General features: G+C 43.3%; 1 protein-coding gene across 1 annotated transcript in view; it reads right to left on the bottom strand.

The window, feature by feature from the left end:
* The window catches only part of LOC110537746 (serine/threonine-protein kinase 10), a 40162-nt gene that overhangs the window by 9732 nt on the left and 7930 nt on the right, over positions 1-22500 (bottom strand). Inside the window, exons 2-8 of the mRNA XM_021624107.2 lie at positions 16358-16522; positions 11386-11434; positions 10585-10734; positions 8818-8890; positions 7866-8060; positions 5164-5245; positions 2619-2759 (exon numbers count right to left, since the gene is read on the bottom strand). Of these exons, the coding sequence (XP_021479782.2) occupies positions 2619-2759; positions 5164-5245; positions 7866-8060; positions 8818-8890; positions 10585-10734; positions 11386-11434; positions 16358-16522 (855 nt within the window). The remainder of the gene's footprint in view (positions 1-2618; positions 2760-5163; positions 5246-7865; positions 8061-8817; positions 8891-10584; positions 10735-11385; positions 11435-16357; positions 16523-22500) is intronic.

Genomic DNA, 22500 nt, shown 5'->3' with positions numbered 1-22500 from the left:
GCTAACAATGGTCATCAGCCACCTTTACAACCGGGGCCAGCCTTTCGAAAGAACTCTAAAAAAGACACAGTCGGAGAGAACTGGCTGGCTGCTCTCCAGGCCCCGAGACAACTGTTTACAACCTCTCCGCCAATACACCCGCTGCTACGCTCTGTGTGTTTCAGGGCCGCCAGCAAAACGGGTGGCGAGCAGGCATTAGCCCCCAGTACTTTTCAATTAGGTGGGGGCAGAACTCCACCACTTCAGATTTGGTTTAATGCAAAATGACACAAAAGCGTTGAAAACAGGGACAAAGTAGGCTTACTGTTTCTTTTTATAGATGGCCTTGCCTCATAATTCGTCAACTCGCACACAATTTTGTAGCCAATGTCTTTCTCACCAGAGTGCTGCAGGGTGTGTCCACCAAATCAGATTTACAGAAATTGCGGGTCTGGCATGTGCAAGGCTATAGAAAGCAGTGCGCACTCTCCACTTCACGCCAGTATTATTTTAGCGAACGGGAAAATAACTCACAAGCAAAAACACTTTACAGAAATGTTGTGGCAGCCTACACCTAAAACAGTAGCGATGTGACACGCTGTATCACTCTGATCAACTGTGGCCTACACCTATGCGCCCTGCCCTGTCCCATTTGGCCAGGGGAAACTGGCTCTTCCTAATGGAACAACAAATCAGGCTCAACTAGCCCGGCTGCCATTAAATTGTCCGTCTTTCACTTAAACAATGGGGATGATCCAGAAAGACCAGTTTTAGGCTTGCTGAAATTCCTTACATTTTTGTGCTTTTCATTTGATCACCTGGGCAATTTTAGAGCAGGCTCAACTTGCCCGACTGCTCAGTTTACTTGCTCCAGACAATAGGGCAACTCTTAAGGTCCCTGCTACAACTAGGTTCTAGAGTTTTACCAGCTGGTAAGCATCAGGAATAAAAATATGGCACGACCACTCTGGGACCTGTGGTGCCACCTCTGACCGTACATGATACAGACGACATCTTGGAGTGTCTACACTCTGAAATACGATTTTACATATTCATGTATTCAACTTTACAAATATCTCAAAACAACCCTTTTTGATCATACTGTACCTCGTGTGTGTGTGTGTGTGTTGTGTTGTGTGTGTGGTGAACGACGACTAAGAATTCCTGAAAGCTGCACTCTCAGGCCTTGCATTTCCCTCTGGGGGGGGGTTCTGTCATGAGGAGGAATGAAACATGGTGATCTCGACTGCGCAGTAGCTAGAATGCAAGAGGACAGGACAGACCGCTGACTATACTGATGCTCTAAGGGTAGCAATAATGAAGACCGCTACGGCCCATCCAAAATGACCTCAGGTCCATATCACATAACAGTTATGAATGACTTATTTTCACCTAGAAACAATCCAATCTAACGTCCAACTTCAGTACTGTTTGATTAGGAAAACATACAGTTTAAAGGCAAGTGTATATGTTTACCTAAAAAGGTCACGTCTGTGGAAAAGAAAACATGTCAAACGCGATACGTGTGCCAGTGTACAGGACAACAAACAGCATCCATTTTTAACGGTGGGTAACTGGGTGTGTGAAAGCAAGTGTTCCAAATTCTGTTCCTCGGTTTGAGCACCAGTGATTTAGTGCCCTCTGATTTCCCCTCGCTTTCTAATCCAGTCCACCCACACATTCATATACAGTAAACCCATTAGGCTCAACCTGAATAAAACGGTTAACTGGAAGCGTTTGATTAGTAGATGTTTTAGGGCCGGTTTCCCGGACGCAGATTAAGCCAAATCCTGAATTCAAACCCATTTTCAAAAATGGAGATTCTCCATTAGTCCAGGACTAGGCTCAATCTGTCTTTGAATAGTAGAAAGACCATATGGAGTCCTCATCAGGGACATAATGACCACGGCAGCTGGAGTTTGAGGTCACCCAGGGAGTGTGTGACTAGCAGAATGTGCTCTAGTATGTGTGTTCTATCCTCTCAGTGAGAAGTGTGTGTATGTCCTCCTCCCCCATCTCAGTGTGCGATCCGAACACCACAGAAACACCCCCACTTTTTAGAGAGCGCTGCCCTGCTGAGTCAACACCAAGTTTTCCCAATCTCCGTCCTGGGGGCACCCGTTGTGTTTTTTTCCCCTTAGCACGACACAGCTGATTCAAATAACCAACTCATCATCAAACTTTGATTATTTGGATCAGCTGTGTAGTGTGTGCTAGGGCAAAACCAAAACATGTAGCCAGGGTGGGGGGACCCCAGGACCGAGTTTGGGAAACCCTAGTCTAGACCACACACACACACACAGGAAGTTGCAGATTCTGGGGGGTGGGGCACGTTAGCAGAAACTATCAAAAGAAAATAGAACATTCCAAAAGTAGATGTACTGTACTTTGATTCAGCTATGTACATATCACAATATCCTCCCTTAATGTCACATACAACATGACTGCTAAACAGAATGTATTGGATGTATAAACCAAACTACTTTGAGGCCTACGTGAAACGAGAACTTCAGGAAACAATAAGAAAACTGCTAAGAACAGATGTGAAAGTTCATCGTAAGAGAGAGGAGGATATAGGATAAAAGGAATGCAGGGAAGGAGAGAGACAGGAGAGAGTGAGAGCAGTAAAAGGGTCTTACCACGGGGACTGAGAGCTCAGCGGTGTCCTCCTCCTCTCCTTCCTCTCGATTGTCCTCGATTTCCTCCATGACTTCAGCCTTCGCCTCAGCAACCAGCTCTCGCAAGGGTCTGTTGGTCTTCACCGAGCAGACAAAGGGGTGCTGGGGGGACAGGGAGGAGGTCAGGACAACCATGTTACATCCATAGAACAACACTTGATTGACAGGGGCATAGAAAGCAAACAGGGGGAAAAGGTACTTTCACAGGAGAGTGAAACTTAATCTGCCACCTGTATCTACCCATGGCCGTTTCTAAACCGTAGCAACCATCAATGAGGCCAGGGTATGAGCTCACCCTGATGAAATAATGAAGATGACCCCAAATCCTCATGTACTTATAATACCAAGTTCCTAGATAAGACAGGGCAAAAAAAAAAAAAGAAAAAAAAAAAAGAAGATGTAATTAGCATAATAATAGGAGCAGGCTTGAGAGGGGATAATTTGACAGCCACAGACAAGGCTGTGAAAATGTAAGTGCAGCGAAAATAAAAGAGCAAGCATCTATTATTCAGGTGATTTGAACAATGGCTAATTTAATTGGCCCAGCTGGCACAGGCAGGTAGGCAAGTGACAGGAGTGTGGCTGAGGCAGAAAGGGGCCCTCTGGGCTGCCTCCATCCAGGTGGATAGCATTAGCGATAGCTTTAAACTTCTCCAATGACAGAAAATGCATCAAGTCAACAATGACTCGGGGAAAGCAGAGTGCCAGCTATCACACAGGAGAGGAAAAACCCCCAGTCAAAGTGCTACACTTGAACACCACAACGCAGTGTCTGGGGTATCAAGGAAAGCAGGGAGAAGCATTTGAAACACCTCACTAAGACTTATGGACTTGGCTCACTGGAAGTCCAACAGAACTCATTTGGACGCTCTTTGAAACGTCGCATCAACACTTCCTGGGTATACATGGTAGCTATCTCTATAACCGTTATAAAAATAAAAAAAAACACTGGTTTGGTTTCCGGCTCAACTAAACGGTGAATCTTTTTCTGGCAGGTAGTGGTAATTCTGTTGATCCAACACATATCACACCGCAGCACCTCTCTGGGACCCCATGAGACCCTCTCCCCATGCTCTGTCTCACAAAGGAGCTTCACAACTCAGGGCTAGTATTCATAAAGCATCATGGAGTAGGAGTGCTGATCTAGGATCAGTTCCCTTGTCTATGTAATGTACATAATGAAAAAAAGGCAAAGCTGATCCTAGATCAGCACTCCTATTCAGACTTTACTCTGCCCCTCCAGCTTCAACAGGTTTACTATGAAAACTGAGCCTGGACCACCACTGCTACACTAAGCAAAATGTTCACTGGGTGAAGAAAGCAAACGGACCAGCATTAGTTCCCAGCCATGTTTGATCCAGCCATGGCTCAGCCCGGCTTAACAGCTCCCTCTGATGTTTGCAAGGGTGGGGCTGGTCTGGATGGCTGGTCCGAAATGCTTCAATGTGAACCACATGGCCGGCTTCAGAGAGGTAGAGGCACAGAATGGCTGGAGTTGGGTGATGTTATTCTTAACCCCTGGTTCAGGGTAAGTTATCGTTTGTTCCTCCTAATGGTTAACGTTGGGACTTGGGCTTGGGCAATCTGATCCTAAATCTGTAGTTAGGGACCAATGTTTACAGTTGTGGTGAATTATGATACTTCATTCATGTGGTTGTGTAGACAACATGTATACAACATTCCCCCACATGGGATGAGGCGGCCATGGACATGACATAACAGAGTAGGAGAGAGGAGAGCTACAGTCACATTGACTAGACTTAGTACGTGTCAGGGGACAAACATATCACACATGGACACCGTCCAAGTGTTGACTGGAATAATGGATGTAAATAAACTGACTTCTAACGATGAGATTTCCAGCAATCTCAATCAATGGGTGATCCACAGACCAAGTAACCCCCAAAGCCTCCTCCCCGTGTCACAATGCATGCCAATAAGCCACAGCGGGTGCTGTTGGCAGCTGTTCAAGACGTCTCATTCCCATCAACGCCATCTCACTGGGGTTAAAAACAGCCGTGGTATGATAGAGATCAAAACCTACAGTGTGGCACCGAACGTGACCACTCCTGTCTCTCTCCGGTGCAATTTAAAAACTCCCAGCAGGCTTTTGGCCAGGATACTCGGCCCCTGTAATTGTCCAGGGGTGGAGAGAATATGGAGAAAAAAAAATCCCAAAGTGCCATTCACTGGCAACATTAATACAAATTACTAGCAATCCCCCCTTGCTTTTAAACCCAGACAGGAAGTAGTGGGTCCTGCATTTTAATAGACGCCTCATCTCTAGTCTTTCCTCGTGCTCTCTCGCTCTCTTTCTCCCTCCATCTCCCAGATGCCCTCTGTATGTTACTGCTCATTTGCCCATTGTATCATCTTTATAATCCTTGTGTCTGAAAAAGCTGATGTTTGGGGGTGATTAGAATGTGGACCTGTGAAGAATGAGATAAGGGAAAACCGTCCTCATACATCAAAGAGGCCGAGCTAGAGTATAGTGTGACCATCTTACCTCCAGGAGCTGGGCTGCGTTTGGCCGACTCTCCGGATTCTTATCCAACGACTTTTTCAGGAAGTCCTTAAACTCCTGTGACCTTAAACACACAGAATTCCGGGAACATTAATCAAAGGAAGACAGAAAGGAGGAGATAGGGTGGTGGTATTTTCACTACACAACATCTTGACAATCTGAGGCTGTAACGGAACAGGCTCAGAGTTGAATGGCTGTGATAGGAGAAAACTGAGAATGGATTAACGTTGTGGTTACTCCATAATACTAATATAACTGACAGAGTGAAAAGGAAGCCTGTACAGAATAAAAAAATATTCCAAAAATATGCATCCTGTTTGCAACAAGGTTCTAAAGTGATACTGCCCGAAAAAAATGGCAAATACCACTTTGTATCCAGGACAAAAACTGCTTGGGGCAAATTCAATACAACATATTACGGAGTATCACTCTCCATATTCGCAAGCATAGTGGTGGCTGCGTCATGCTATGGGTGTATTTGTAATCCTTAAGGACTGGGGAGTTTTTCAGGATAAAAAAAATAAAGGGAATGGAGCTAAGCACAGGCAAAATCCTAGAGGAAAAACTGATTCAGTCTGCTTTCCACCAGACACTGGGAGATGAATTCACCTTTCAGCAGGACAATAACCTAAAACACAAGGCCAAATATACATGATTTGCTCACCAAGAAGACAGTTAAAACTGTTACTCAGCAACATAGATTTTCAAGCAGATTTAAGTCGATGGCAAGATCTGAAAATTGTTGTCTAGCAATGATCAACCACCAATTTGATAGAGCTTATAATAATAAAAATGGGCAAATGTTACACAAACCAGGTGCGGAAAACCCTTGGAAGCTTACCCAGAAAGACAACTGTAATCACTGTATTTGGATAATTATCTAAATCAAGACCACTTGTGTAGAGTGTTGACAAAAAAAGACAATTATATCCATTTTAATCCCACTGTAACAACATTTGACCCACCACCTGGATTCGGTCCTATGTAGCAAAATTTCAAATCATGTTTTTTTTTTACATTGGATAAAAGTAGAAACTAGAAAATGGTAAATCGTACACTGCAGTTGAGGAACAATGGGGAAAGTAATTCTGCTTTGAAAGTTGATAAACCTGTAACTCCACTTTTGAGAAAATGGCCGTTGAATGTTTTGCTACAGCTACTGGAGAGCTCTTTGTCTACACCTAATTCAGCATTGTTCACACCCTCTTAACCTTTAGCCCCAGGTAAAAATACACTATCTAGTCCTTGGACTAGATCCCAATCTGACTTTGAACGTGTCCATATAAAGATACTGTATACATATTTTATAATATCATGCTTACTCAGACACTTAAAAAGTCTATAACAACCCCCCAGCCACATCTAGCTATGTGGTTGGATCACTATTGTCAAGACATGTACACATGTTCATGAAATACAATAGATGGCCGTAATCACCCCTAGACACACCTGGCTAACTTGATGGGTCATGTAATCATTCTCTTGCGAAGTCAAGTCTTTTGTTTAGACATGTAGCTAGCTAAACAATGATCCACAATCCCAACCCATAGCTACAGTACAAACAGATTGGCATAGCTAATCACCATTCATGAAATGCTTGAGTATGAATATGCAGGTAGCTAAAGCTAACCAAAAAGGTTCAATGTTAGCTAGCTAGTTAACATTAAACTATAACAAGCAATGCAAATGGCCTTCTGAGATACAAATAGTATTACTACACAGATCATACACATAACATTAACTAGCTAACGTTTGCTAGCTAGCTAACAGTATGCTTTAACTTGCAATGATTGGCAAAATTAGAAAGATATATCTGAAAATGTAGCTAGACTCTTAGCCGTATACATGGATGAATGAGTCACGGCAGCGTGTCTTTTCCATTTGGTTTGTAGCTAGCTACAGCTTGTTTGGCCCGTTGTTGTGTCAAGTCACTGCAGTCAACCATGTGCAGAAAGTAACGTTTGTCCATCCCACTGATCTTTGAGGGCCGTAGCAACACTTTGTCAGTTCTCTATGGCTAACATTATATCTTTCAAGAAAGCTGAGGTATCAATGGTTATTTACACATACTGAGCAGCTCATGTTATAGACATGGAAGAACAATCCGAACTCATCTCTCGATATGTCCAGCCCATTCATTATCCTCAGCCAGTCATGGCTAGTGGGAAGATTCCTGTCTTTTTCAGTGGCTAAACCAACTAGGCTCGGAATTTAATAATTGTATTCGTATTTACAGATGGCATAAAAGTTTGATATTAAGGCACATGGAAGTTCACATGTTTTACAAGGCATTTCTGCACAAAAAAAATGCATTTTGATTAAAAAATACAAATAATAATAAAGCGTTGAAATGCCTCTCCTGTGAAGTAGTGATGTGCAACATACGCCTAGCTTCTTGAAACGGGACATAAATGTGGAAAAAGTCAAGGGGTGTGAATACTTTCTGAAGGCACTGTATTTCCTTAGAAAAATAAAGCTTTCACTAGGAATGCTCTTCCCATCTGGAGCATAGCTCTTGGCGCCTAGCGAGTATAGGCCCAAGCTCTTGCATCTACTGAGCGATGGAACGCACCGCCTCAAACTGATTAGAAAAGCCACAGCTATGCACACTCAGTCCTATCTTCACTGGCTTTGGCCTAGGGTTTGGACCTATACATCATCCCCCCCCCCACCCCGGGTCTCACCACTTGTTGGGCTGCTCCAGGGTAGGGGGCTCAGACTTGGCTATCTTCAGCAGGACCCTCATGGGGTTGAGTTCGTGGTGCGGGGGCTCGATCTGGGCCAGCTCGATCAGGGTGATACCAAGGGACCAGATGTCAGCCTTGTAGTCATACGGAGCGTCCTTCATGGTCTCACACATCACCACCTCCGGAGCCATCCTGGAATACAATATAGCACAAAATGGTTAGCCTCTAAATGCCAAATCTGGTGCACATGTATATTTTGTGTTTGACATGTCAACGCACTTTGGATTCAGCTATGTTTACAGACCAAGTGAAGAGTAGGCCTATAAACTTCAATACCAGAGGCCTATCCAGTGTTTGCCTACGATCAAAAGTGCCATATTACATCATCTTCAGAAATAGGATACTGCTTGGCTTCACATTCACTGTAAAATACATAGAGTGAAATTGCATCTGTTACTCATTTATGAAGCTAGTGAACAGTGGGCAACACCTGGGCAGGTTGACTGAGAGGCCATTTCAGACGACAGTCATTGCCTTGGAGGAGACCTGCTCTGGTCAATAGTTAACTTCAACCTGACCATGATCGGAGGACCAGTCAGAGCACAAGGTCCAGAACCACAACAACACATATCAGCTTTCACAAGAGCCTTGTAAAAGGTTTACGATCAAACCATAACGACTGAGCACTACTGTACGGAACGCTCTTATGATATCAAGCAGGGCATACAACTGGTTCAACAAGGCGTCGTGGATAGTAGGAAGGATGTTCTTAACTTCGTCATGCAGTACCATCGTAATCCCATTAAACACTGTGCGCTCAACTGGCACCCATGGCCCCTGGTCAAAAGTAATGCTCTTTAAAAAGGGAATAAGGGGCCATTTGGGACACACCCAGTGGCAGGCACCTATTTACATTACTCAGTTTTCATGTGTATGTACCAGTACTTACCAGTATGGTGTCCCTATGAAAGAGTCCCTTCTTTGTAGGGTTTTGGTATTTTTCGCTGACACCCCAAAATCCGCTGCAAGCACAAAGAAAAGTGTTGTTAAAAAAAAAAGTTTTAATTCAATTTCTTGGTAAAGGGAATGATTAATGGGCCAGTGTTATAACCTGATATCTTCTTTCGGGGGAGGAATACCGTAAAATAATTAATAGCCCGGGCGCTTATTTCCTTCAAAATCACTGAACACAACCGGCAATTATTAGAGACGGGCTTCCATTGGAGCCAGGCGTCTATTTCCTTCAGACGCATAGCTTTTGTTCGATAAAACATTCAAAAGACTACCACATTGTTTATTGTGACCAGTATAAACATAATATCAAATCCATCGCAGAGCAGACTAGTCTTCCTATCATACACTCCCGATGTCACGTTTAAGCATCATATTTGTTTCCACACCGTAAACTGCCATGACATCATTGAGGGGAGACGCAAAGCTGAAATTCAATTTACTGAACAGGCACAATATCCCAAATTTCCCCAGACAAGGTGTCAGTTTCCTGTTAAACCTTGAGGAATTTTTTAGAGGCCAATGACTTTTCAATGAAAGATGAATGGGAATACCCTATAAACTAGGAGCAAAATATTCAATAACTTTCCCCATCCGTGTGATTAAATAGATACCATGGGTCTCCCACCCGATGAACAAAACTAAAATGGTCTAAATCTGTGGAACAAAAAAAAACGTTTAAAAAAAAAAGGAAAACGCATAACAGACTCGCTCCGTATGACACCTCAGAAGTGTGCTGTACATGTCGGCCGTATTTGGATAACTTGTTGTTAAAAGCTCTCTGTTAAGCAGCAACAGGGGTTTTTCTGAGACCGACTGGACTGAGACTTAATGACTCCAGAGGCAACTCCCAGTCAATAAATCAAAGCTCTGGTGTCTCTGCTTGTGGAAATATTTAAGGGCATTGAAGAGGGCCTTGTAACATGAAGGATCAGTCAGACTGCACAAAGTTTCTGAACGGGGCCGAGGCCCATGCCTGGTCAAAAAGAAGCTGAAAAGGGGAGTACACAGAGGTTTCTTAGTTATCGGGCAGCCCTGTAGAGTACAGTACAGTTCCATATCCTGCTCCTCATTTTCTCTCCAATTGACATTTATAAAAGCTATTATACTGTAGGCTCCACAAAGCAGGGTTATTGTTAGGCAAGTGGTGCTTCAACAAAAATCTGATATCAACCGTTTTGACCCAAATCCTCAGCACAAAGAATTTCAGGAATGCTGAAAATCAACAGAATACTAGCAACAAATCACATTTAGCAGAAAAAAAAACTTGTCAGAACGCCGTTTTCCCACACTTCTCACATTTTATGCTTCGGAGAGGTCTCAGGGAATGATTTCTTCTAAGTGGGTTGGTTGTGCGTTCACAACATTCATGTAAACATTCCCACCCCGCTCTTGCTGACCAACAAGATAACCCCAAAGACAACGTGATCATTACACACTGTCCAATGAGAAGACTGTTGCTTATTGGAGTATTATTCCCCCAAAAAATTGATTAAGGTGGATAACAGCCCTGGTCTGTGGGATGGACACTTGATAGGAAAGGGGCATAGAGGAAGAGTAAGGATGGCTAGATGCTGTGGAATCTAGAAGATCCAATGAGAAGAAATTTGGTTCTAGTATTCTGGAAACTAGTGGAGGTCTCAGTGTTCTAGAAGAGGAGTACATTATAGGAGTAAAACATTGTGGAGGGAGAAGATGGTCTCACCTAGCTTGATGTCTCCCTCCAGGGTGAGGAGGATGTTCCCGGCCTTCAAGTCTCTGTGGATGATCTTGATGCTGTGGAGGTAGACCAGGGCCTCCAGCGTCTGTCTGCAGATCACCTGGATCTGAGGTTCCATCAGGCCCCGGTCCAGCTCTGCAGACCAGAGAGAGGGGAGGACACAGGTTAGGGGAAACTGACATCACTAACGCAGTGACATCAATGGCTAAGGTTTTACCAGAACAGGAAAATGGTACAACTCAACAACTTTAACTGAGAACCAAAGTCCCTCTAAAAAAAAAGGCAAGTTGGGTTCGTTGAGACACCCGAGTATTTCCCATGAGGCAGATGGAGCTGCTGCCAGTACAAGCTGTAAGAGAACGTAAATTGGCTCTGATAATACATTTACATGCTAAAACAGGACTTTTTCCTCTCCGTGTTTAGTTAGTTGTATTTGGGGCCAACAACTGTGGTATGAAGAGCTGGATTATCAAAGGATAAGCAGCGCAGGGGTATTTCCCACAGTGTGTGGGTCTCGGTCTGCCCCTAGTACCTTGCTACAATGGCAGACTCATTACAACGAGACATCACTTGGCCCCGTTCGCTAATCCTTTCATAATAAAGCAATATCCTTAAGAGCAACAGTGCCGTGGCAGTTGTAGCTACAGCCGCAGGTACGGAATGTGAAACAAAAAACTGGAGAGGCGAGGAGCTTAGGAAAACAACGTTCCAAGGGACGGAGCACATATTATAGAGCGCACACCTATAAAGGAATACCCCAGCCTACAGCAGTGCATGTCTCCTCACCTAACATAGTAGCGTCTACGGCTCCTCCAGGGCAGAACTCGATCATGATCTGTGAGGAGGAAAAGGAGAAAAAAAAAAAACAGCCAGCGTTGTGATTTACAGTTTCTTTTCAGGAAATTCCAATGGGAAGACAAAAACTTCTCCGGAAATGCAAACATACAAAACATCCTAACAGGGTGGAGGGATTCCATGGAATGTGAAAACACTACAGAACTATCAACATGACAACATAACATGACAATGTCAAAAAGGTAGACGTTAGAACCTCATTGTGTTTAACTTTAACTGTGATTGCATAAAAATAAAAAAATATTTAAATAAAAAAATTAAGACTCCCAAAGAACAGGACAAAGGGTAAAGAAAAAAAAAAAGAGGGGGCTGAGAGGAGACAAGAGGGAAGGTCCACAGAAGAAGTGACAAGTGGTAGCATAACTGTTTTCAACATCACTGAGGTGCAGCAGAGAACAGGTATTGTATCACCCTGGGAGAAGATTTGAACTCAAGAGAAGAGGGGGAGACAGACAAACAGGAGTTCTGGGAAGTGAGGCCTCTTAGAACCCAGTTGATCTGTCTAATAAAAAGACAGCACTTAGACATGTCAGCAGACGGGCTGACACTGCCCAGTCAACATCTCCCTTTCTAGTTGTACACTCCAGTCTCTGACACCTGTGGCGAAAGCCTTCTCAAACACTCTGCACTGCCTCGTGTCAATGAAGGCAGAACACACCGTGGCCGTGCAGGACAGGACTACGGTCAGTGTGTTTAGCGATGGATGCGAGGGTCACTAACTCCACAGCCTTCCAAGACACATAAACCAAATACCAACACTGCTAAGGTGAAACAGCAAGAGGGAAAAGGCCCACTGAAAACAAGTCTGAAAAATGTACTGTCGGAGAGACTTAATCCAGCTGCCAAAAACGTAATCCTCGTTTCCTCCTCTCACACACACACGAGCACAAGTCCCTCCACACTGTACTTTCAAAAGCTACTCATGAATGAGTCATGCAAGTCAACGGGGGGGCCTAATCACAAAGCCAGAGTATAAATAAGTGTTTTAATAAAATTCCACGATTCTAGAGGGTCACTGTGGTACATTAACCTATAGCCAGGAGTTCAAAGTGGTGTGTGTGTGCGCGTGCGAGCAATGTGTTTGGTCTTGGGCACTCAGAAGGCTTGTGACAGCTCAATAGCGTGCATACCTGCCCTGTGATCTCACAGTTACATAATTCCCTGCTGATTGGGCAAACACAGATGTACGTCTTGTTTTAACACAACACAAAATGCCCTCTCCAACCTATTCACTCGCCCCTATGCTATGACACCATTATCAAAGCATTGGCAAACCCTGCTGGACAGGGTGGAGGAGTTTCGTACTGAACAAAAAGGAGGACAAAACGGTGGCTTGTTACCATACATCTAGACACACACACACAGCTGGGGATGGTGTACCAACCTTCACGCCGAGGGAGGTGCCCATGTCGCCACAGTAAAACAAGGGCCTCTTATGATATTAAAAATAGGTTTTGTGAGGTCAGCTTTCTGAATCCCTGCCAATCTACCCGTCAACAAATGATTCCGATGTGGATGACAAGCCATGTACTGTACATAGGATTAAGGCGGCGGCGAACACCTAAAGGCTTAGTCAGATTTACGTGTCACACCAGGTCGTTTTTAGGGGAATTTAATGATGACTATCTATTGCTGCTAGGTCGGTAACTTCCCCTCCCCTTTGAGGGATTGTTTCCTCATGACGTGAGCAATGTTGCACTGGTGATCCAACTGGTCAGATCTACAGCCTGTATGGGCTGCACATGTACGTACATACAAAAACGTACACGCGCTCACGCAAATAAAATTGTACATACCGCATTCTTCCACCACCTACTCACACAGCTCCGTCAACAGAGCCTGGCGTAGGCAGCCACAAATTACATCCGGCGTACAGCCCAATAGACCTAGGAGGGTAGACATTGGCTGTACACAACCACCGAGTCTTTGAGAGGGCTGTGTTATGGGTTCCGTGAAAAGGACATTGAGCAATATTCCCAGATGTTCTATAGGATATGTGATAATCCACCTCCTTTTGTTTCGTTGGAGAGAAATTGGTTAATTAATGGCTGTTAAAAGATGTAGTTTCACTGGCTAAGCCCTTTTTAAAATTCCAGCCATTGACTGCTCAGTCGGGCAAGTTAAGTTGAGCCGATACTGGCGTGTGGACCTGCAAAACACTATTAGATATACAAGTAAACTGGCTGAGGCAGCACCTAGGAGACATTGACTTAAGTTTATTCAACTGTCCGACACCGATTTACAACCTAATTTAACGAATCTCCTGGGTATTAAATAGTGTGTCACTTGTATTTAAAAAGACCACCATGCTTTCTCCATCATGTTCAAAATCAGCAGTATTATACGTTGTGACACCATGGAAAATGAGTATCGTTTCAGTGACAGATGGGTGCATAACACTTCCCTCAGGAGTGATTCAGAACGGAAGGGGAACAGGATGATAGACAACACACTGCTCCATGCAACGTTGTACTGTCGGTCCACCGGGACGGTGGAAAAGTGGGAGTGAGATGAAGTGAACAAGTCGATAACGACAGATTTACCGTACACGGAGTGAATCTGTGCGGGGGGAAAGACTCAAGCACAAGGAACCTACACTGACATCATTCACCTCCTGTTTAATGGACTCTTTCTGCCTCTGATTGGTAACAGAACACAGCAGCATTCCTTTACGTGGAGAGCCCTCTCCTCGTCAAGACGGAGCCTCAAGGAGGGACAGACGAGGTATAGACTATACACGCACACGGATGACACCCAGACTGTGCAGCAGGGATTTATGTTGGCCCTGGCAGCTGAACGCGATGCCCATCTATTGACACCCGTTAATAGAGATTTATTGGTTTACCATGGGATGATTTCCAGATGAAAGCATTATCATGGCTGGCTGGCTGCAGTCGTGCGTGTTAATGTCAGCAGTCAGTGGCAGCCCGATGTTATAAGGCCCCCTATTTCTCACACTGTAGAGCGGGTTGTTCCCAAACTAGAACAAACAGCCTTCTCTCCCTCTCTACAGAGCAGAGTGGGTGGGCAGCGGAATGTGCCACCCCTGCTCTCCGGCTGAAAAAGGGGGGTTTGAGGCACACAGCCCAACCGCTGGTTCAGTCTGCAGCATGTCGTCAGCAGAGACATCCCGCCCAGGCAGAGTGGCATGCTCCAGGGATCACACATCTTTAGTCATCCCCTCGGCACTGGCCCTTAGCCAGGGAGAGGCTCTCAGTTTGTGGTGCCAGTGTTTGTGTGGAGGTTTTATGATCGAATGCCTCATCCACACCCAGAAATGTATGAGTTGTTATGACACTGTAGATAGATTGGCGAGAGAGAGTCTAAAACTAGAACATGCTTCTTTTGTAATGATATCCAAGACAGTTCTATTTATGAGTCATCTAAATCTCCAAATATTTTTTGAAATATATATTTTTTTAGGGGGTAGTTCAGCTTTAATATTGCAGATAGAAGCCACAATCTATCAAATGTAATTATCTGCATAATATCCAATCGCCCATTTCTGGGTAAAAAAAATAAATAATTCACGTTCCTTCCTTACTATTTTCACCTAACCCACATCATCCCTCCCCTAATTGGAGTAAACTAATGGACAACAATACTTAGGCTTCTACATACTATATACACATTTTACAGACAGTATATTAGTTCATTTTGTTAATTTTAGTCCCACCCTTCAGCTCCCCTCAACCCCTCTCTGAACACCATCCGATTTTGATTTCTATATATTTTTCAACTGCGCCGTGATGTTTCACAAAGATTCAAAACTTTTCTACAGATAGTAAATAAAATTAAAAACACTTTTGCTAAGAGCATTATTGATTGACTGACTTTTCAAAATCACCCAGCAGGTGCTATTTGCGGCATTAGCTCCAGGTAAATGTTGCAATTCTTAAGTCATTCCTGAACCTGCGACCAAAAACAACCTACATACGCACATTACCAAAACAAGTGAGATATAGATAGAGATTATTCGATAGAGAGATAGATCTAAGAAAAAACATTAAATGAGCAGGTGTTCTAAAACTTTTGACACAGAGACCGAGACCAAGAGTGTGTTCATTCACGGGTTTCTTTTTTACTATATTGTAGAATAATTGTGACGACATCAAACTATGATATAACACATATGGAATGTGTAGTAACCAAAAGTGTTAAACAAATCAAAATATTTTATATTTGAGATTCTTCAAATAGCCACCCTTTGCCTTAATGACAGCTTTGCACACTCTTGGCATTCTCTCAACTAGCTTCATGAGGTAGTCACCTGGAATGCATTTCAATTAACAGGTGTGCCTTTTAAAAAAAGTTCATTTGTGGAATTCCTTTCCTTCTTAATGCATTTGAGACCATCAGTTGTGTTGGGACAAGGTAGGGGTGGTATACAGAAGACGTTTTTTTTACCAAATAGGGCTAAAATAGCCAATTCGGAATGCTGGTGAGTTACCGCCACTGATATCCGAAAGTTATTTCCGTCTGTATGGAATAGCGCATAAAACTTTGAGCTAAAATTGTAAGAAACACAAACACACACAAAATAATACTGCAAAGTTGCTTAGGAGCTAGAAGCAGAGCTGCCATTTCTATCGGCTCCATAATAAAGGTCACTTGTATTTGTCTTGGCAGACATGGGCTGATTACAAAGTACATGCAAAACATGCCATCTATTCAATAATAAGAAAGCAGGGGAAAGCTCAAATAAAGTGTACCCTACAAAAAGGGAGGAACTGAAAGATCTAGCTTGATCCTCCTAGTAACCTATAGGGTTCACCATCAGGTCAGACCAGAATCTATTCTGTAATAGAGGGCTATGGAGGGGATTAAACCATTGATTTAGGTAACAACAGAACAAACTCCACACGGCCCAGTTCTGGCCCACTGTTGGCCCCTACATTCTTACCCAGAGCTTGGCATCATGGTAGAAGGCGTCCAACAGCTTGACGATGTAGCGGTGGTCACACTTGGCCAGGATATCTATCTCCACCATGTAATCCTCCAGCTCCTCTTCAGTCTTCGTCTCAATGACTTTGGCTGCAGCCAGCGCTCCAGTCTCCTTATTCTTGGCCTAGAAGACAAACGAGTCAACATTTACATAACACTAAAAAAAAAATGGGGAGAAGATTTGCTCTATCCTCCATCACATGACATTCAGAAGCCTAGATTCAGTCAATGGGCCTTCTCAAATTGCCATAACATATGAATTTTGAGATTCATTCTTAAAAGGAGTTATTATCTATTGAGACACTGGTAAAATAGCATAAGGCGAGCACACAGGTAGTACACAAATGATTTCTGCACAAGGGGGCTGTTTCAACAGGCTATACAAGGACAGTGAATTCTATATTGGTTAATACTAAGAAACATCATAGGTAGGGGCCGGCAGTGTGGCGAACTAGTGGGGGTGTTAGGAAGGAAATTAAACTTTAGAAAACACAGAAGTGAATTACGAATGTATGTGACTACAATTGGAAAAAAGGTATTGAATACATCATTGAGACCGTCATAAATTGCTAAATTAATTCAATTTTCTTAAATATATGTTTATTACACTTCACATCGATAATATACTGGAAACAGTTGACAGTAACGATCGGACTTCAAAACCATATCTTGGCCCTGCCCACTCAGTGAATTTCTCAGAGCGCGCAAGACTTTCTCATGAGAAGAGAACCCAATCAAAGCCCTAGGAGAGTAAATTCTCTGACAAACACGAGAGTCTAATTAACATGTTACTTAACCACACTTTAAAAAGCACAACAGGAAAGGAAACTCCACACCCTATAAGAGCTGTGGAGGAGGAACCACTGTAGCCAGCCAGCCCATCCACATTGAAAATGGCACTACACATTGGTTAAACACAAAACAGATTTTTCATGTCCCCAACAGAATGATAAACAAGCATCAAAACAGGAGGGTGAGTCAGTGGTGAGCACATAACTAGAAGGAAAGTATGTTTTTGTGTCATAGTTATAGTTCTGAGAATGAGGGGTAAAGGTAGGGCTGGGCAATATGACCAAAATATATACTTTTTTTCACGGTATGGCAGTATTTCATGGTTTTTGAATAATAAAAAAGTTTGACATTTACTTTGAGTAGTGATTGACCCTAGGGAGGCAACAAATAAATTGTAAGCGATTTCAAAAATGGGGCTTTCTCCATTCTAATTGATTGATGCCTTTCAATCCAACAGTATACAACTGTGCATTTTCTGTGCAACTCTAAACATGGGGCCCCACCCAATTTTTTATTTATTTTATTTAGCAAATATTGCAATTGCAATTTGACTTGCGATTTAGACCAAAGCACTTGGGTGAACTCTTGTAATCATAGAGATATAATGATTATTCTAATTCTATAGTTGGAATATAATGGGCACCTTGAATAAAGAGTTGTTTGACATGACAATGAATGTAAAAGCAAGGGATGCGTTATTGTGACAGGGTAGGAACCAAAGTGTTGGTCAATGTTTCCTCGGGGACCCTATAACCTTTGGCTAGGTGAAATGTTCTCTTAGCTAATTCATGTAGCTAACATATTCATGTTTTGCCTATTCCTCTTATTTGGAAGATACTGTTGCACAAACATACTGATTTAAGCCTACACCATCACTGGTATCAGGAAATTATTAGCTAGCTACTATCTCTGACTCACAGTTAACTAGCAATTAGCGGCTAACAGAATAAATTTAGACAGACATACATGTTATTCAATTATTGCGTGCCCGCCAACAAGTATCTGCGTTGCCAAGGGCTAAAACAGAAGTCAGTTCTACTTGACGCAGATCGCGCTGCAAGTCCTGCCTCTCCCATCTCCTCATTGGTTTATAGAAGCAGGAACCCACGTGCCATCTCCTCATTGGTTATACCCACGTGGGTGACTGAAAGACGAATGAGGTTGGTGGCAGTAATGCACCTAATTTATGAAAGTTGCCAACCGCATTATAAAGTCAAGAGAAGAAAAGGCCTGGAAGGAGGAGAGATGACTAGAAACGATTCGGTTGACTGCTTTGTTTTGTGCGTGTATTTCAAGTAAAATACAACTCAATGTTTATATCCCAGGACAAATTAGTTAGCAACAGTGAGCTAGCTAAATAGGACAAATTAGCTAGCAAGTGCAAGCTAGCTAGCTTAATTGCCATAAATGTTTAATGCTTTTCGACCTATCCCCAAATTAATATAATTGGTTCAGAGTTTGTTTTGATATTTTAACCTGGTGTCGTGATCGCGTTTGGTGTGGGTGGACGAAATGCATTTATGCACATTGTCACACGATGGCGCACATGTGCAGCCGGTTTGGGTTCCGTATAACACAATTTATTTTTGCCACAACTTGCTAAGACAAACTAACCGTTTGCAGACAGTAAGATACAAACTAATAGTGTGATTATAGACCACTTGTGGATTTATTTTATGAAGCCAAGCAGCATCATTGTCATCAACATCTTGTTGCATTGACCATCAAATTGGTTTTGTCACATGCACCGAATACAACAGGTGTTAACTTACTGTGAAATGCTTACTTACAAGCCCTTAACTAACAATGCAGATCAAGAAAGAGTAAAAACATTTACTAAATAAAGTAAAAAACAAGGTTATATACAGGGGGTACAGGTTAGTCGAGGTAATTTGTACATGTACAAATGTTGAAGGTTTGTGCAGCTATTCCAAGTTTATACATTTAAAAAAAGGCTAATTGATCATTAGATAAACAGTTTGCAATTATGTAAGCACAGCTGAAAACTGCTGTTCTGATTAAATAAGCAATAAAACTGGCTAGTTGAGTATCTGGAGCATCAGCATTTGTGGGTTCGATTACAAGCTCAAAATGCCCAGAAACAAAGCATTTTCTTCTGAAACTCGTCAGCCTATTCTTGTTCTGAGAAATTAAGTATTTTCCATGCGAGAAATTGCCAAGAAACTGAAGATCTCGTACAGCGCTGTGTACTACTCCCTTCACAGAACATCGCAAACTGCCTCTAACCAGAATAGGAAGGAGTGGGAGGCCCCAGTGCACAACTGAGCAAAATGACAAGTACAACAGAAGTCCTCAACTGGCAGCTTCATTAAATAGTACCCACAAAACACCAGTCTCAACATGAACAGTGAAGAGGCGACTCCGGGATGCTGGCCTTCTAGGCAGAGTTGCAAAGAAAAAGCCATATCTCAGACTGGCCAATAAAAAGAAAAGATTAAGATGAGCAAAAGAACAGACACTAGATAGAGGAACTCTGCCTAGAAGGTCAGCATCCTGGAGTCGCCTCTTCACTGTTGATGTTGAGGCTGGCATTTTCATTGTCAAAAACTGTATTTCTAGGGGGATTAGGATTAAGGTAGAACTAGCGTTAGGATTCAAATTTGGTTTAGGGTTAGAGTTAATAAGGTCATGGGGTAAAGGGAAAATAGGATTTTGAAGGGTTATAAAATTGTGCCACCCCCCACCAGGTTAGTTTGGGTTTGTTTGTGTGGCTTTAGCTCCTCCCAATGACCTGTGAGGCTGCAGACTGAACAGCCTGGTGGGGTCCAATACTTGAGGGGGCTGTGGGAAAACATATGGGTAAACACTGCAGTTAGGCATCGAGATACTAGCCTACCATAGTTACAGACCTGAGGTTTCCTGAACACATGATCTCACCTGGAATAAGTCCAGGGATTTTTTAAAACATGTTTTTCCTGGTGAGGTAACAAGGTCAGGAAACCTAACCTAATATTTGCATACAGTGTATGACCGGAGAGAGAGAGACATGCTAGTGTATCTGACAATTCGTCACTGAGCATTTGCATTTCAAAACCACCATCAGGAACTTGCTCTGCTCCCACCATCGGAGGCAACAGTGCGCAACATTATGTTACCAGTCCCACTTTACAAGCCTTCACAGCCAAGATCTCCATCCCCCCTCCCACACTCATTGTGCCTCACAAGGCAGCGCTGACTTCCTGGAAGGCATCAAGGCCCTGGAGACTCTCCACTGGAGGAGGGAAGATGCAGGGAGAGGAGAGGTGCTGCTTGAGGATAGAGCTGTGTAAATCACACTAACCTAATTATACTAACAGAAAAAAGAAGCGGGAAACGGCTGCAAAACAGGCTCACACCACCGAGTCTCCCTCCCATTATCGTAGGGAGCTCAGCTTTGGACTTCTTCGCTAACTCAATCATCATACTGGGGAACAAAACAACTGATCAGTGGTTTGTTTTGCCCAACGTTTCCATGGATGTCAGTAACAACTGATTGACACTGGCCCCTCTCCTCTCCTCTGCTAGCCCGCCTGCCTGTATGTCTGTGACACTCCATGAGAACAGTCTATCATCCTCTCCCTGCAAAAAAACAACACCAATGCTCCACGAAGTGGCAGAGGTTGAAGAAGTTAAACGAGGGATCAGCCATTGTTTCCTGCCATTTGGGTAAATGGCTGTGAGCACACACACTGCTGCCCCCTCACACCCTACCCCAAAGTAAATCATCCTGCTAAAACACTTAAGGAGATAATCTGTTCAAATAGAACATAGAGGTCATAAATAAAGCCAGGGAAAGCCTGAGATCCAGTTGGAGGAGTGACTGTGCGGATTACTACACCTGGCTGTGAGAGGAGAGGAGCAGACACACTGGGTGGTGCGTCTCTGCACTCTGCTGCTGGCACAGCCTCCTGGGGCCAATTACCTCCAGGCTGAATCAATAGTGTCAGATATCAGCATACAGTAAGCATGGGGCGGTGTGCTGAGGCGTGGGCCTGTCTGCTGGTACACTGTAGTATGCACTCTGCCAGCGCACACACAGTGCCACGCACACTGACAGGACACAGATCCCCTCCCCAACCCGTCTCAAGATAATGCATGTGCTTAACCTTAGCCCTGCCGTTAAGATGTCTAGAATTATTGTTAACATTAGGCTGCCGAGTAAATCTTGACCTCAGCCTACAGATAGATGACTTAGACATTATGACAAAAATGAAGAAAAGAAAAAAAGATATCTCCAGCAGCTTTGGACTGGGGCACTAGGGCTGTGTGTTAGATTATTGAATGACTTGCATTAAAGGTCTAGCTAATGTAGGTGTTAACTGTCAGTCGCTTGAGAACTGTCAGACGCTTGATAATAAAGCCTCTCTCACAATATGTGGCTATCATCCCATTCTATTTATCAGAGTAGGACTAGGCTTCTCCATGAAGTATGCCAGAGTTCTCCAATAGCACAAAGAACGTGATAACGATCAAAAGGCATGTGTCCCATTGAACATAAAGAACACACTAATACTAATGATAACTAGTTATTTATTAGGTGTTAAAAGCTACTGTTACGTTGCTGCTGCACAGAGAATGCGTCCCAAATGCATCTATACCCTCTATAGTACACTACTTTTGACCAGGGCCCATAGGGCTCTGTTCAAAAGTAGTGCAATCAGAATTACCTTTATTCACCAACTACATTTATACTACTATTCAAAGGTTTGGGGTTACTTAGAAATGCCCTTGTTTTTGAAAGAAAAGCACATAAAAAAATGATCAGAAATACAGTGTAGACATTGTTAATGTTGTAAATGACTATTGCAGCTGTAAACGGCATATTTTTCATGGAATAAAAAGGCCCATTATCAGCAACCATCACTCCTGTGTTTCAATGGCATGTTGTTAGCTGATCATTGTTGATCATTTTAAAAGGCTAATTGTGCTTTGATAGACTACACAAAAAGGCATACGTTCGATCACTTTTCAAAGCACTGCTGTTACACCATGTATTGTGCTAAAACAGTAGGCTACGAATCGGATTTAAGCTAGCTTCAATGTATTCCAAAACCAGTTATGACTTGTTAACTCATGATTTTCTCAGTCTCACAAATCATCCCTCCCTCGCCCACACTCCATCTCAAGACAGTCACCACTGAGGCAACCTGCCACATACCGACAGGGGGCTGGGGAGTCATGGGGGACAAGCCTCTACAGGAGAATCCTTATCAGGCCGGTCACAGCTGGGCCCCACAGATTACCAGCCCTGGAGCACAAACATGTGCTTTCACCATGCAGGCCTCCTGTATTACAGGAAAACCCTTGATC

The sequence above is a fragment of the Oncorhynchus mykiss genome, chromosome 12 (genome assembly GCF_013265735.2).
Source record: "Oncorhynchus mykiss isolate Arlee chromosome 12, USDA_OmykA_1.1, whole genome shotgun sequence".
Classification (NCBI taxonomy): Eukaryota; Metazoa; Chordata; class Actinopteri; order Salmoniformes; family Salmonidae; genus Oncorhynchus; species Oncorhynchus mykiss.
This window is presented reverse-complemented; position numbering and strand designations above follow the sequence as displayed.